The sequence below is a fragment of the Lathyrus oleraceus genome, chromosome 3 (assembly GCF_024323335.1).
Source record: "Lathyrus oleraceus cultivar Zhongwan6 chromosome 3, CAAS_Psat_ZW6_1.0, whole genome shotgun sequence".
Taxonomy (NCBI): Eukaryota; Viridiplantae; Streptophyta; class Magnoliopsida; order Fabales; family Fabaceae; genus Lathyrus; species Lathyrus oleraceus.
The window spans coordinates 427063598-427077676 of NC_066581.1; the positions used below are offsets into that span (position 1 = coordinate 427063598).

The following is a 14079-nucleotide window of genomic DNA, read 5'->3' on the forward strand; positions in this document are numbered from 1 at the left end:
TGCTATCATTAACATGTTTCCAAGCGATTGTACCCGTCCTTAGTTATATTTTCAGCACTATTTTCTACTTCAGCAATCACCATTAACAATGTACTCCCTTCATCTTCTTGTCTTGCAAACTTTGCTTCAGTTTCTTGTGGATCATTTTGTTGGCTTGACATTCGCGAGCAAAACTTCCAAGCTTTTGGCAGTTGTGATATTGAACATTGCTCTTGTCATTCTTCCATCTTCCTATTTTTCCTATATTATTTCCACCTTTGTGATTGCTTGATCCACCACCTTTGTTGTTGTTTCTTTCAGCCTTTTGAAATGTTAAATTGTTGGAATTTTGGGAGTCTCTCCCACCATTGTTGTGATATTTTTCTCTACCTCTACTCATGGACCTTTTTTCCTTCACTTTCTTGTCCTTTCCAACGAAACAAGCTTGCAAAGCTACTTCAGCCTTTTCATTGTCAACATTCATCTCCTCATCTCTACTCATGAGCCTCAAGAGAACTTTGCAACTCTTATTTGCTCATAGTTGAAAGATCATTTGACTCCTTTATGACAACCATTATATTATTGAATCTCGACGTCAATGATCTCAAGATTTTACCAACCACATACTACTCAGTGATTGTCTATCCACACACTTTCACTTAATTCACCAATCTTGTGATTCTTATAGTAAATTCTATAATGGTTTCCTTCTCCTCCATTTGAATTAATTGCAGATGTCTCTTATGAATTTGTAACCTTACTACCTTTGCCTTATCGGCTCCTAAATAACTTTTCTCCAAGATCTCCCAAACTTGCTTTGAGGATGTGCAGTCACTAACCCTCTCAATATTATCATCAACACATTGATGAATGAGATACAAAGCTTTGAAATCGTTCGTCTTCTCCGCCTTGTGTGTAGTTCTTTGTGCAGTCGTTGCACCTTCTAAAAGTGGATTATTACCGTTTTTGATCACTTCAAGAACATCTTGATAACCAAACAACACATTCATATGTTTGCACCATTTATCATAATTATTCGCATCGAAAATTGGGAGATTTGTAGGGATACATTCATTGGAGATGTAAATCATTTTTCCACACTAAGTATTTGATCAAAGAACCAGGCTTTTGATGTCAAATATTGGATAAAACCCCAACCACAAGAACAATGGTAAATAATGGAAAGAATTAGAGAATTAAGGTGAAAATATAACATTTTCACATTAACGATCCAACATAGGTATTTAAACCATCATACAATACAATACAATACACCTAACCAACTAATGAAAAAAATACAAAAATTAGAAGGATGTAATCTGTTGCACATTTACTACAACCTTTTGTACCAAATCTCTGTGTGAAAACTGAACAATACAAAACAAAAGTGTAACCTGATACAATTTGAATTATATTACACCCTCCATCCTATGATGAATGGATCATTTGAAATAAAATAGTGTACCAAAATGAATAATTCATTTCAATTTATAATGCAAATTAATTATTTTTTCTTCCAATTCTACCATTTAATCATTACTAGTTTCATCACTCCCAATATTTAATAATATATTTAAATAAAAATATTATTATTATATTTTTTAATCCGTCTAAAATGATCAATTAAACAGTTATAAGATGGAGGGAGTATTTTTTAGCCACACAGACAATAGCTTTTGAGAAGGTACTAAGGGATGAGGAATTTTCTAATACTTGTTCAACTTGTAGACTCCACCGCAATATGTTCATTACAAAAAGTTCTAAGCGGTCTTCTTTGGCCATTCACTATCAGTCTAGTTACGTAGAAGAGTTGAAAAGTCTCAGGATCTTTATCTTATATTTTTATAATAACATATATAATTATTTTTTGTGATCATTATTACAAAATATATTGAGAACTTTCATATAACAAGACTTGTCTTTATCGCCAAATTTGACCACAAATTCGATTCCAATAAACAACACAACAAAAAAACAACACTATCTTTTTGTTTGTTTTTTCACCATTTCATCATTATTTTCTTCAATGATTCCATTTCCATGTATAAAAAACAAAACTCTCTTCACAAAATAATTTCACAACCATCAATAAGAGGAAAAAAATGGAGCGTTTGCCTCAAGATTTAGTCTCCAAAATCCTCATAAAGTTACCAGCAATAGAGTTATCAAAATGCAAATGCATTTGCAAATCATGGTTAGATCTCATAACTAATCCTCAATTTACTACAAATTATTATACTGTCTACAACAAGAACCAACAAGAACATCTCTTAGTCATTCGTAGACCTTTTCTATGTGGTCTCAAAACATATATTTCTCATCTTTCATGGAATTTTAATGATCCAAAAAAACATGTTTTGTCTGAGATTTTCAACCCACCTTATGAATTCAGTTCTGACCATAAATATTGGACTGAAATAATGGGTCCTTGTAATGGTATATTCTTTCTAGAAGGTAATCCAAATGTCTTGATGAACCCTTCTTTGAGAGAGTTTATGGTTTTGCCTCAATCCCATTTTACACCTCCTCAGGGTTTTTATTCTTTCACTGAGTATTATGGTTTTGGGTTTGATTATAAAACTAATGATTATAAAGTTGTGGTTTTGAAGGATCTTTGGTTGAAGGAAACAGATGAGAGACAAAATGGGTATTGGAATGTTGAGTTGTACAGTTTGAATTTGAATTCTTGGAGGAAGATTGATGCTGAAGATTTGCCTCTTCCGTTTGATATTTGGGGTTCTTCTAGAGTTTTCACTTTTGTGAAAAACTGTTATCATTGGTGGGGTTTTGTTGATGGTAATATAGGAGATTTTGTTTTAGCATTCAACATGGTTGATGAAATGTTTAGGAAGATAAAAGTGCCTAGAATTGAGTATTCTAGTTCTTCAGTTGAGTGTTTTAAAACATTGGTGCCTTTTGATGAACATGATACTATTGGTGTTATTGTTTATCCTATTAGAGGAATAGAGAAATATTTTGATGTTTGGGTGATGAAGGATTATTGGGATGAAGAGTCTTGGATTAAGGTGTATAGTGTTGGACCTGTGCCTGTGATTTATAAGCTTGTTGGGTTTTATGGAGGGAACCGGTTTCTTTGGAAAGATAGCAATGAGAGGTTGGTGTTGTATGAATCTGAGAAGGGAAATGTGAGGTGTCTTCAGGTTTATGGAAAGTATGATTCAATAAGAGGTGTTAGATACGTGGAAAGTCTTGTTTCGCTTCGAAGAGGAAATCGAAGTGGGCGTCAATGCTTTTCATGTAGTTTGATTCCAGATCCTTTACTGAATTTGGGTGAGTAGTTTTCTGTTCTTTTAGCTATAAGTAGTTTAGTTTCAGATTATTTGTATGATGTGTTTTTGTATCTGAATTCTCCCTTTGAAGATGCATACCTTAGTAGTAGATCAGAAAACTATGCGAAGCATGAAATGAAAGATAACAAATTTATGTTTTGTGTTTCATAAATCTTAGATTTTCCATGGAGACTCAATAATCTTCTATGCTTTTGAAACATAGTTCTTAAGGGTGTTGAATATTCCAGACAGAGCCTAAAAGAATATTAGTTACGGTATCAGTTGCAGTCAAATTATTTATTTATTCACTGGATTGACTAATCCAGTTTGGAGTCACTTTTAATATCAAGTGAAATTCCATAGAGAAATAACTTTTCATGTTTAATCATGTTCCAATATTTTGGTGATTTTAAAATTCAAATATTCTTAATATGGGTACTTATGGTAAGCTACAATAGATCACTAAAGCAATGGTCTTTAGATTTCAGATATATAAATAATTGATCCCCTGAGCTAACCTTTGAGTTAGGTATTTGTAGATCTCACTTTCTTCATAAGAATGTCAACCTGTTTGTCTATAATGTCGATCACATTTAGATTGACTCCTATCCACTAGGAACATAATAGGTGACTCATTCCTCCAATATAATATATGAGACTATATGAGACTTGGTCGGTGATCTTAATGAGATTGGGGATTTTTTTTTTTTTTTACTGATTTGTCTCTTTTTTTATTTTTTATTCTCTATATATCCTATTCCGAAATTAAATTCTCAAAGTTTCTCTTTTTTAGTATTTTTTTTTGATAAGCAACACAAGTTACAATCCAATGAAATTAGAAGGATTAACAAACCATAATTCTCTATTAATATCTATACTCCCTTTAGACAATATAGAAAACCAATCCCACCCAATTGATTTAGGGCCCGTTTGTTTTGGCTTTTTTTAAAAATGATTTTTATAGTGTTATATATTTTAGTGTAAAAAAAATTTATAAAGAAACTTTTCATAAAAACTTCAAATAAAAATTTTGTTTAAATAGTTATTCTTAAAATGTTATTTTATGTATTTCATCATTTTATCGAAACTTTTTTTGGATATCAAATTTTTAAAAAATCAATTAATTTTGAAGCTATTTCAAATAGCTTTTCATAAAAATCATTTTTAAGATACAACTTTTTGAAAAAATTGTGATTTTGACTATGTTTTGATCTTCAATAATGTATATTTATGTTATAGAATGAACAATTCAATCTTTTAATTTATAAAAAACAAATTTAGAAAAACTTATAATATTTTGAAAAACATTTTTGTAGAATCCATTTTCAAAAATACAAAGAAAAAATCCATTTTTTTAAAGCTAAAACAAACTGGCCCTTAATAATCAATAAAATCTCTACCACATTCCAAATGGAATGTTTAAAAACCAAATTATTCCTAGCATTCCAAATGCTCCAACAAACCAAAGATCAAATAAAAGCGAACAAAGACGACTTCACTCTTCCATCCAAAGAATTTGATAGAAATAAAAGCACATCTTCTCCGGAAACAATAGTATCAATATCCAAATTTTCCAACAATTCATCAAAATTCACTCCAAACCACGAGAACACTTCCTTCCAAATGGTTTTAACTTTACAACACTTAAGAAAAAGATGACCAACAAATTCCTCTTCTACCTCACATAAGGGACAAAAAGAACCCTCCACACCTCTATGCCAAAGTTCTTTTCTCGTCGGTAAGGCTCCCAAGATCCATCTCCACCCAAACAACTTGACTTTACACGGAATAGTAGCTTTCCATAATCTTTTAAGTTCACAAAGTCTAAATTCACTACCAATATGATTAACCGCATTCAAAGTATACAATCATTTAAATGCATTCCTAACCGAAAAACCCCCCACATCTCTCCACCAAATTAATTTATCAACCTCATTCATACACGATTTTACATCCTTTAAGATCTCTATTAACTCCTTCCAATCCTCCAATAATTCACCTACTAATAAGGTAGAATCAACACCCACCTTCCAACTCCAACCCACATTCTCCCAAAAACCACAATTAATCACAAGAGCATTAGGAAAGGAACAAACCTCAAATAAACGAGGAAAAAGAAGCTTAAAAGAAATATTTCCCAACCAACAATGCTTCCAAAAAAGAATAGAATTGTCTCTTCCCAATTTACAAGAAATTGAATCACAAAACCAATCATGACCGTCAAAAGGAGTTCCATAAACCAACCGGATATCTCTCCACCAAAGGGAATAATTAGATAGAGCCGGCTTCGACACCACCTCACAAAGAGATTGCAATCCACTACCATATCTAAATTGAAGTAATTTAAACCAAATTGCATGCTTATCATTAAGAAAACGCCAACCCCATTTACTCATCAAAGACAAATTAAACCACTCCACATTCTTAACACCTAAACCTCCTTCCTCCGTTCTAAGACAAATTTTATCCCAACTAACCCAACACATTTTTCTACTTCCACCACCATCACCCCATAAGAAATTCCTTTGGATTTTGATAATATCCTCCAAAACACACTTAGGAGCCTTAAAGAAAGAAAGTAAAAAGATAGGCAGATTGTTAATCACCGAATTGAGTAAAGTAACCTTACCTCCAAGCGATAGATGTTTCCCTCGCCAACCACTCAACCTCTTCTTCAACTTTGCAATCATCATAGACCAAAAAAGTCTACGTCTATGATTACCTCCAATTGGAATACCGAGAAAAGTAAAAGGAATCTTTTCCAAATTACAAGCCAAAAAAGAAGACGCCGATTCCAAAATAAAATCCTCCACATGCACACCATACAACTTACTTTTCTTTAAATTAATACACAACCCCGACACCAATTCAAAACCCCTCAATAAAGTTTTAATACACCATAAGTTTTCCTTAGATCCATCACACACTAAAACCGTATCATCTGCAAATTGGAGCATCTCAAAATGAATATCCTCCGAAACCGCAAAACCTTTGAACAATCCCAACGAAACCGCTTTCCTCATCATTCCCGCAAGACCTTCTCCCACCAAAAGAAAAAGAAAAGGAGAAAGAGGGTCTCCTTGACGCAACCCTCTAGAAGTTTTAAATTCCAGAGTTGGGCTACCATTAACTAAAATTGATACCGAACTAGAAAAAACCGTACCTTCCATCCACTTCATCCATACCTCACCAAAACCCATTTTTCTAAGCATAAATTTAAGAAAACCCCATGAAACACAATCATAAGCTTTCTCAAAATCAACCTTCAACACAATACATTTCCTACGCTTCCTTTTCGCAAAATCTAAGATCTCATTAAGCACCACCACCCCATCAAATAATTGTCTCCCTTCAATGAAAGCCGTTTGAAAAGGCGACACAAGATTACCGATCACCAATCTCAATCTTGCCGCAAGAATTTTTGATATTAACCGATATAAGCAACCCACTAAACAGATAGGACGATACTCATCAATGCTTATCGGACAATCAACTTTAGGAATAAGAGCAAGAAAGGATGCCGTCGCGGATCGAGGAAGAACACCACGCACATAAAACTCTTGAACAAAATTAACCACGTCATCCTTCACAAAATTCCAACACTTTTTCAAAAAACCAAGCGGAAACCCGTCCGGACCCGGACTCTTATCACAATCACTTAACCACACAATCTCTTTAATTTCATCCACTTGAAATGGAGCTTCCAACAATTCTCTATCGTCCACACTAAGAACATTAAAATTAAGCCCATCCAATGTCGGTCTATCCTCCATCGGTTCCGTAAAACGGCTTTTAAAATGATTAAAGATCTCACTTTTAATATCCTCCACACCTTCCAACCGACCTCTTGAAGTAATCAAAGAAGCAATATTATTTCTCCTAAATCTCCCTTTCATAACGGAATGAAAAAATTTGGAATTAGTATCCCCAAGACGAATCCAATTACACCTAGCTTTTTGGCGCAAAAAGCTATCTCGTAAAAGCAAAGTATTCCACACCTCTTTCGTAGCCACCTCTCTATTTCTCCTCATAGAATCAACCATGCCATCCTCCGCTAAACCCGCGACCACCAAATACAACGAGTTGAGATCACCCACCGCTTTTTCCACATTCAATTCAAGCATCCCGAAAACTTCTTTATTCCAACTCTTCAATTTTGATTTCACCGCCAACAATTTTTCTTTCAAAATATAGGTTGCCTTCCCTCTCCTAATCGTCTTATTCCAAATATCACTCACCAAAGGAATGAAATCATCATGCTCACACCACCCTTTAAAAAACTTAAAAGGTTTCGGGCCCCAATCCACAAAATTGCAATTTAACCAAATAGGACAATGGTCTGAAATAGACCTATCCCCCACCACAATCCCTCCCACACCCCACAAGTCAAATAATTTCTCAGAAATGAGAAATCTATCCAACCTACTACAAGCACTCCCATCCAAATTGTACCAGGTAAACCTCTTGTTAATCAATGGAACATCCACAAGATCCATCACACTAATAAAATCCTCAAAGTCCTCCGCCTCTTTTCGATTAAAATTATTCGATATACCCTTCCTCTCCGCTTTAACCCGGACAGTATTAAAATCACCACCAACACACCACAACCCTTCTGGAAATTTTGATTTAAACTCTACTAGCCTCCCCCAAAATTCCTTCTTCTTCTCAAGAAAACAAGAAGAATACACATTAACCAAAAAAAGATTGATACCGGACCACAACACATGAATTCCAAGAAATCCTTCCCCAACAAAACTAGAAACCAGATCAAAAGACTTTTTCTTCCACAATGTTAAAATACCTCCAGATCTACCCACTGCCCATTTAGAACTCCAATCCGCTATAGAATCCTTCCAAAAAGAATCCAACTGGAAAGCATCAATATCATGAATCTTGGTTTCTTGAATAAAGCACACATCTGACTTAGAATCACAAACTAATTTTCTCAAAGAATGCAATTTAGCTTTGCATCCACACCCACGAATATTATACGACGCAATAATCATTTTAAATGATTTGATTTTGCATCCACCGTATTAACCACACATCTATCAGCTAACTCCCTCATATTAATAGCTTCAATTTGTAACCTTTCAGACCCTCCTCCCGTCAACCCCAAACATTTTGCTCTATTCCAAATATTTCGCGCCACTCCACTATTAACCTCATCATCATCAACTTGTTTCACACTATCACTTCCCTCCACTGATTCAAAAGAAGAGCGATACTGCCCATCCCCCTCATTATAACCGCGAGCAAAAATAATTATATTCAACTTAAGTTTAGAATTAGGAAACTCAGAAATAGTCTCAGACCTGTCACTCTTACTGCCTCTGTTACCACTTCTCAGCACTGAAAAATCACAATCAAACCTGCTATCCTTCGCATACCTCAAGCTCTGCCCACCAACCAGTAATCTCAATCCCATGACCGTCCCAGACAATGTCGCCTCACTGTCCTTCAAATGTCCACCAGACCGTGCTAAATCCACACACTGAACCACTTCTTCACAGCTCCCCGAAGCAAGCCTCCCACCTGCTACCACATCTACCGAATCCGAAACAGACTCGACATTCTCAAAATTTGCCGTATCCCCCACAAAACCAGTAGCTCCAACCACCAGCCTACCACTCCCTTTAGAAACCCGCACACAAGAGCCAGCTGTCTCCGAAGAAAACGAAACAATTTGCTTAGTTTCTTTGACTATCGTATCCGAATTATCCTTCAGACAGTTCCCAAAGCTACTGCATTCCTCCGCCTTCGAGTCCAGCGACTTCCCTCCAACCTGTGAAACCAGTTGAACATGTCGTCGACCATCAACAGAATTCGTATCAGTCCCTGTTCGTATTCCAGCACTATCACCCGAACAATTCCCAACACAGCCACTCTTCTTCGCAACCGCATCCAGCAATGTCCCTCCATCCTGTATCACAGTCCGCCTTTGCACTCTAACTTCACCAGCAAACGCATCAGGCTCTGCTTGAATAGTAGCAGGTCTGTGTCTGACTGGTTGTTCAAAATTTTCTCGCAAAATCAATTCGTCTTCCTCGAACACATGATGAATATCTAAACCATCAGCACCTGACTCATCATCATCCTCCGACAACTCCTCAATCGAAGGATTAATTGAACAATTATCAACAAATTCACTAATGACCCTTCCCACCTCTTCCACCATACTAATGTCAAAAAGCAAACCATTAATCTTCACTTGATACATATCATTAACCCACCTTTTGCTTCTAGTTCGAACCAGCAATCTCGCCGAATCCAACACCTTCCGCGAAGCTGTATTGAAGTCAGCCCGCACAAACGAGCCAAATAAACCCGCAAAGACACCAAAGAAATCATCCGTCCAAGCGTGACACGGAATACCTATACATCGTACCCACATCAATCGTTCTTCATCCACATGCCCTGGTTTCCATCTATCAATTGACGTAAACCATTTGCTCCACCAATTATGCCCTTCGTCAACAAAAATCTCTACCGCACCCTCCTCCACATCTTCAAAGATGCACAGATTAGGTCCTAACGGTTTAATGGAAAAATCAAAATAGCCTTCAGACTGAATAATTTTCTGCATCATATACGCCATCCCCGGCATTCGGACCAATCCAACATACGCCTTCAGAATATTTGGGTTATCCCTGGCCAAATCAGTATTGAATTCCAAAGCTACCAATTTACTAACAGTAGCCTTCACAGCATCAGAATTCAACTCTCCCTTAGCAGCATCAATCATCTTCACAACATCAATATTCTTCACAACCTTAGAAACATCAGCCACCTCTTTACCGCCTGCCTGTCCATCCTCATACACCTTCCAAGAACCTCCTAACAACTCCTTAGAACCCACTTCACTATTCCTCACCACCGCAGCCATTATCACTTCCTTGTTCCCTCCTGTCACCACTTTAGCAAAAGAATCGGCAAATCGCGAAGAAAAACCAATCCGCTGTTCACCTCCCCCAACACGCGACTTCTCCACCCAACCAATCCTTCTAACTCGATTCTGATTGCGATTAGAAACAGTTGAATTCGAGTTCCTGGAGAACCTAGGTATATTGACCTGCAATTTGACATTCTCAACAAAGACATTATCCAATTTGCACGCCAACCTTCTTGAATCAATAACATTAAAAAACCTCACGAAACCATAACGTTTCCCTCGAACATCTTTCTTCATCGGAATTACAACTTCATCGACCTCGCCGAACCTGGAGAAAACTTCATGAAGATCTCTAGCCTTGTATGAATCAGGGATTGAAGAAAAGAAGAAAGAAGTGATTTCTCCCCTCCTCCCAAAAACCTTCTTCACAGTATCCCATCGTTTGTACTTACTTCGATTTCGATTGACCGGAATCCATTCTTCCTCTTTCACATTCTCCCCTGTTGCAGCAACCAAATTAGAAACCCCCAAATTCTTCTTTCCCAACCCTAATTTTTGATTTTCTCTCTCCTCCCGTGTAGGTGTTTAAATTGGCTGCATTATATGGTAAAACACTATTGTCTTGACTGATGTCATGACATGTATATGTGACTACATTGTAGTTACTGCAGGACTAGCTAACACAGGATTATTGAATGCTGTGACATTCATACCTGTCAATAGATACTAAGGAACAAAAGTTCTGTTAGAACTTAGTATTCATTTGCAGTCTGGTTATCAAGGAAGAACCAGACCTGGCATAAGGCCTACTGACTGAATGTCAAACTGTATGTTGTGACATTCATCATTAACAGCAGCTGGTGAAGATTAGGCAGAGTGGTGTTCTGCTATACTTCAGCATATAACTTAGTTTGTTCTTCAAGAGAATAACAGAACTAACTTAAGGCCAAATGTGTGAATGTTAAGTTGGACACTTTGACATTTACTAATGTAAGCTGTTACTGTAGTATGGTCAGTTTGATCATGTACAGGTCAGCAAATTGTACAGTCTGTTTTCTGGAAAAACAGACTCAGCATATGGACCTTGATGTCAAGCTGAATGTCGTGACATTCGTGCCTGACAGCATGTGCTAAATTGTAGGTTGTTCAGTTTTCTGTTTCAGCTTTTTCTCAGGCTATTCTTTAGGGATTCAACAGCTGAGAGAAAATCCAGGAAATCAACAACCAAGCTACATTCAATGAACCTAACAAATAGCCTATTTGTTAGCAACCTAAATGTTGAATTTGAGGGAACTTGTGTGACCTAAAATTCAGGAAAATACAGGTGCAAAAGCCCAGGTGCTGCAATATAAAAAGGAAGGCATTCCTTCATTCAGTTTCGGGGATTTTAAAGCGTGAAGAGTTAGTGTGTCCATCATACTTCACTGCTGTATTTTGTGAGTCTTGTATTAGACGTATCTTGTAAGCCAAGCCATTATCAAGTAGATGATTGCTTTGGCATAGGGTGTTCATTGAGTTGTAAGTGTTGTGTCACTCAAAGCTTTTAAGCGTGAGTGCTGTGTATCTTGATTTAAGCTGTGAAGCATAATCAAGAGTTGTTTTTGAAGTGTGACTTCAAATTGTCTTTAATATCACTGAGGTGATTGAGGGGGAGTGAGTAGGAACTCTGATCTTAGGTTAAGATTGAAATTGCATTGGGTAGGGATTAAGTGATAAGTTGTAAACGGGTGAGTTTAGCTTTGAATTGATACTACTAATAGTGGATTTCCTCCCTGGCTTGGTAGCCCCCAGATGTAGGTCATGTTGGACTGAACTGGGTGAACAATTACTTGTGTTATTTACTGCACTTACTATTAAGTTCTGAATAATCCCTGTCTGTGCAGAATTGGATGTCATAACAACCAGTGTGACATCCAAAGTCTGATAACTAGAATTTCAATTGGCATCAGAGCAGGCACCCTGCCTGTGAAGTTCTGGGTGAGATCTAGGGAAGTTACTTTCTAGTACCATGGACAAGGATTTAGGACACTCAAACAGACCACCCATGTTGGATGGATCTAATTATGATGACTGGAAGCCTCGCATGATAGCCTTCTTAAGGTCTCTAGACAGCAAAGTCTGGAGAGCTGTCAACAAGGGATGGGAACATCCAACGAGGACTGATGAAGATGGAGTCAATGTGCAGATTCCCGAAGAAGATTGGGACAAGGAACAAGAGGCATTAGCTCTTGGAAACTCCAAAGCCTTGAATGCACTGTTCAATGGAATCACTAAGAACATCTTCAGGCTGGTGCACCATTGTGAACTAGCTAAGGAAGTTTGGGATACCCTCAAGGTAACTCATGAAGGTACTTCCAAGGTGAAGATGTCCAAACTTCAGATGTTGACAACCAAGTTTGAAAATCTGAGGATGAAAGAGGAGGAGACTATTCATGACTTTCACATGAATATTCTTGAAATTGCAAACACCTCTGGTGGACTAGGTGAGAAAATGACTGAAGAGAAACTTGTAAGAAAGATTCTCAGGTCCTTGCCTAAGAGGTTTGCTATGAAGGTCACTGCCATAGAGGAGGCTCAGGACATCAGCAATATGAAGGTAGATGAGCTCATTGGTTCTCTCCAAACCTTTGAAATGGGCTTAGGTGAGTATGCTGAGAAGAAGAAAAGCATAGCCTTTGTATCAAATGCTGAAGAGGAGTCAGAAGAAGGATATACAGGAGGTGATGAAAGTATATCAGAAGCCTTAGCCATGCTTGGGAGGCAATTCAACAAGTTCATGAAGAAGATTGATCAAAGAGGTAGACCTAATGTCAAGAACATCCCGACTGACATTAAGAAAAGATCAGCTTCTGAGGAGAAGTTCAACCATGGGAAGGGAATCCAGTGTCATGGCTGTGAAGGGTATGGACACGTCAGAGCTGAATGCCCTACTTACCTCAAATTGCAAAATAAGGGGCTAGCTATCACATGGTCTGAAGGAGATTCTGAAAGTGAATCTGAAGGAGAATCTGCCAAACATGTCACTGCACTAACCAGTGTGTGTGTCTCTGAAGATGACACAAGTGCAGATGAGCTGACATTTGATGAACTTGCTGCAGCATATAAGAAGCTGTGTACCACCAGTGCAGAAGTGCGTGCACAAGGAGAAAAGCAGAAGAAACTCATCAAGGAACTGGAAGATGAGAGACAGAAGCAACTGTCTGCCATAGAGGGGCTAAATGATGAGATAGCCCTGCTGACCTCCAAGCTGAATCAGATGACCAAATCCATCAGAATGATGAATAAGGGAACTGACACCTTGGAAGAAATTCTAAAGGTGGGACAGCAGTCTGGAACCAAATCTGGGCTAGGATTTGGAAAAAGAGCTGAACACAAACGCCCAAAGGCTAGAGTTCAGAAGTTCAAGCAGATGTCAAAGCCAATGTCTCAACATCGAGGAGCTAGGATGAATGATCATCAGAAGAGAATATACCAGAATTGGAGGTGTCACCACTGTGGCAGGCTTGGACATATAAAAGCCTTCTGCTACTGGATTCATGGCTTCCCTAACAGAGCCTCACATGTCAGACCTAAGCATAAAACACGTAAGCGATGTGTTCCCATTAAGAAGCAACAATGGTATGCTAGGATAGCACACACTGCCCTAAGGGCTTCTTCCAGAGAAGACTGGTACTTTGACAGTGGATTCTCAAGACATATGACTGGTATGGAAAATCTACTGGTAGACATTCAACCTCACACCACCAGCTATGTGACTTTTGGTGATGGTGCCAAAGGAAAAATCAGAGGTGTGGGCAAACTGGACTGTTCTGGAGTGCCAAAACTGAACAATGTGCTGTTAGTAAGAGGACTAACTGCAAACCTCATCAGCATAAGTCAGCTGTGTGATCAAGGTTTTCATGTTCAGTTTACTAA

General features: G+C 37.5%; 1 protein-coding gene across 1 annotated transcript; it reads left to right on the top strand.

Moving 5' to 3' along the window:
- Positions 1–1914: 1914 nt before the first annotated feature.
- On the top strand, positions 1915–3441 carry LOC127128033 (F-box protein CPR1). Its single transcript, XM_051057293.1, has one exon. The coding sequence runs from the start codon at positions 2082–2084 to the stop codon at positions 3276–3278; it is 1197 nt and encodes a 398-aa protein (XP_050913250.1). The 5' UTR covers positions 1915–2081; the 3' UTR covers positions 3279–3441.
- Positions 3442–14079: the final 10638 nt, after the last annotated feature.

Bases quoted from the DNA above. Each gene is read 5' to 3' on its own strand.
- LOC127128033 (XM_051057293.1), top strand. From the start codon at position 2,082: ATGGAGCGTTTGCCTCAAGATTTAGTCTCCAAAATCCTCATAAAGTTA.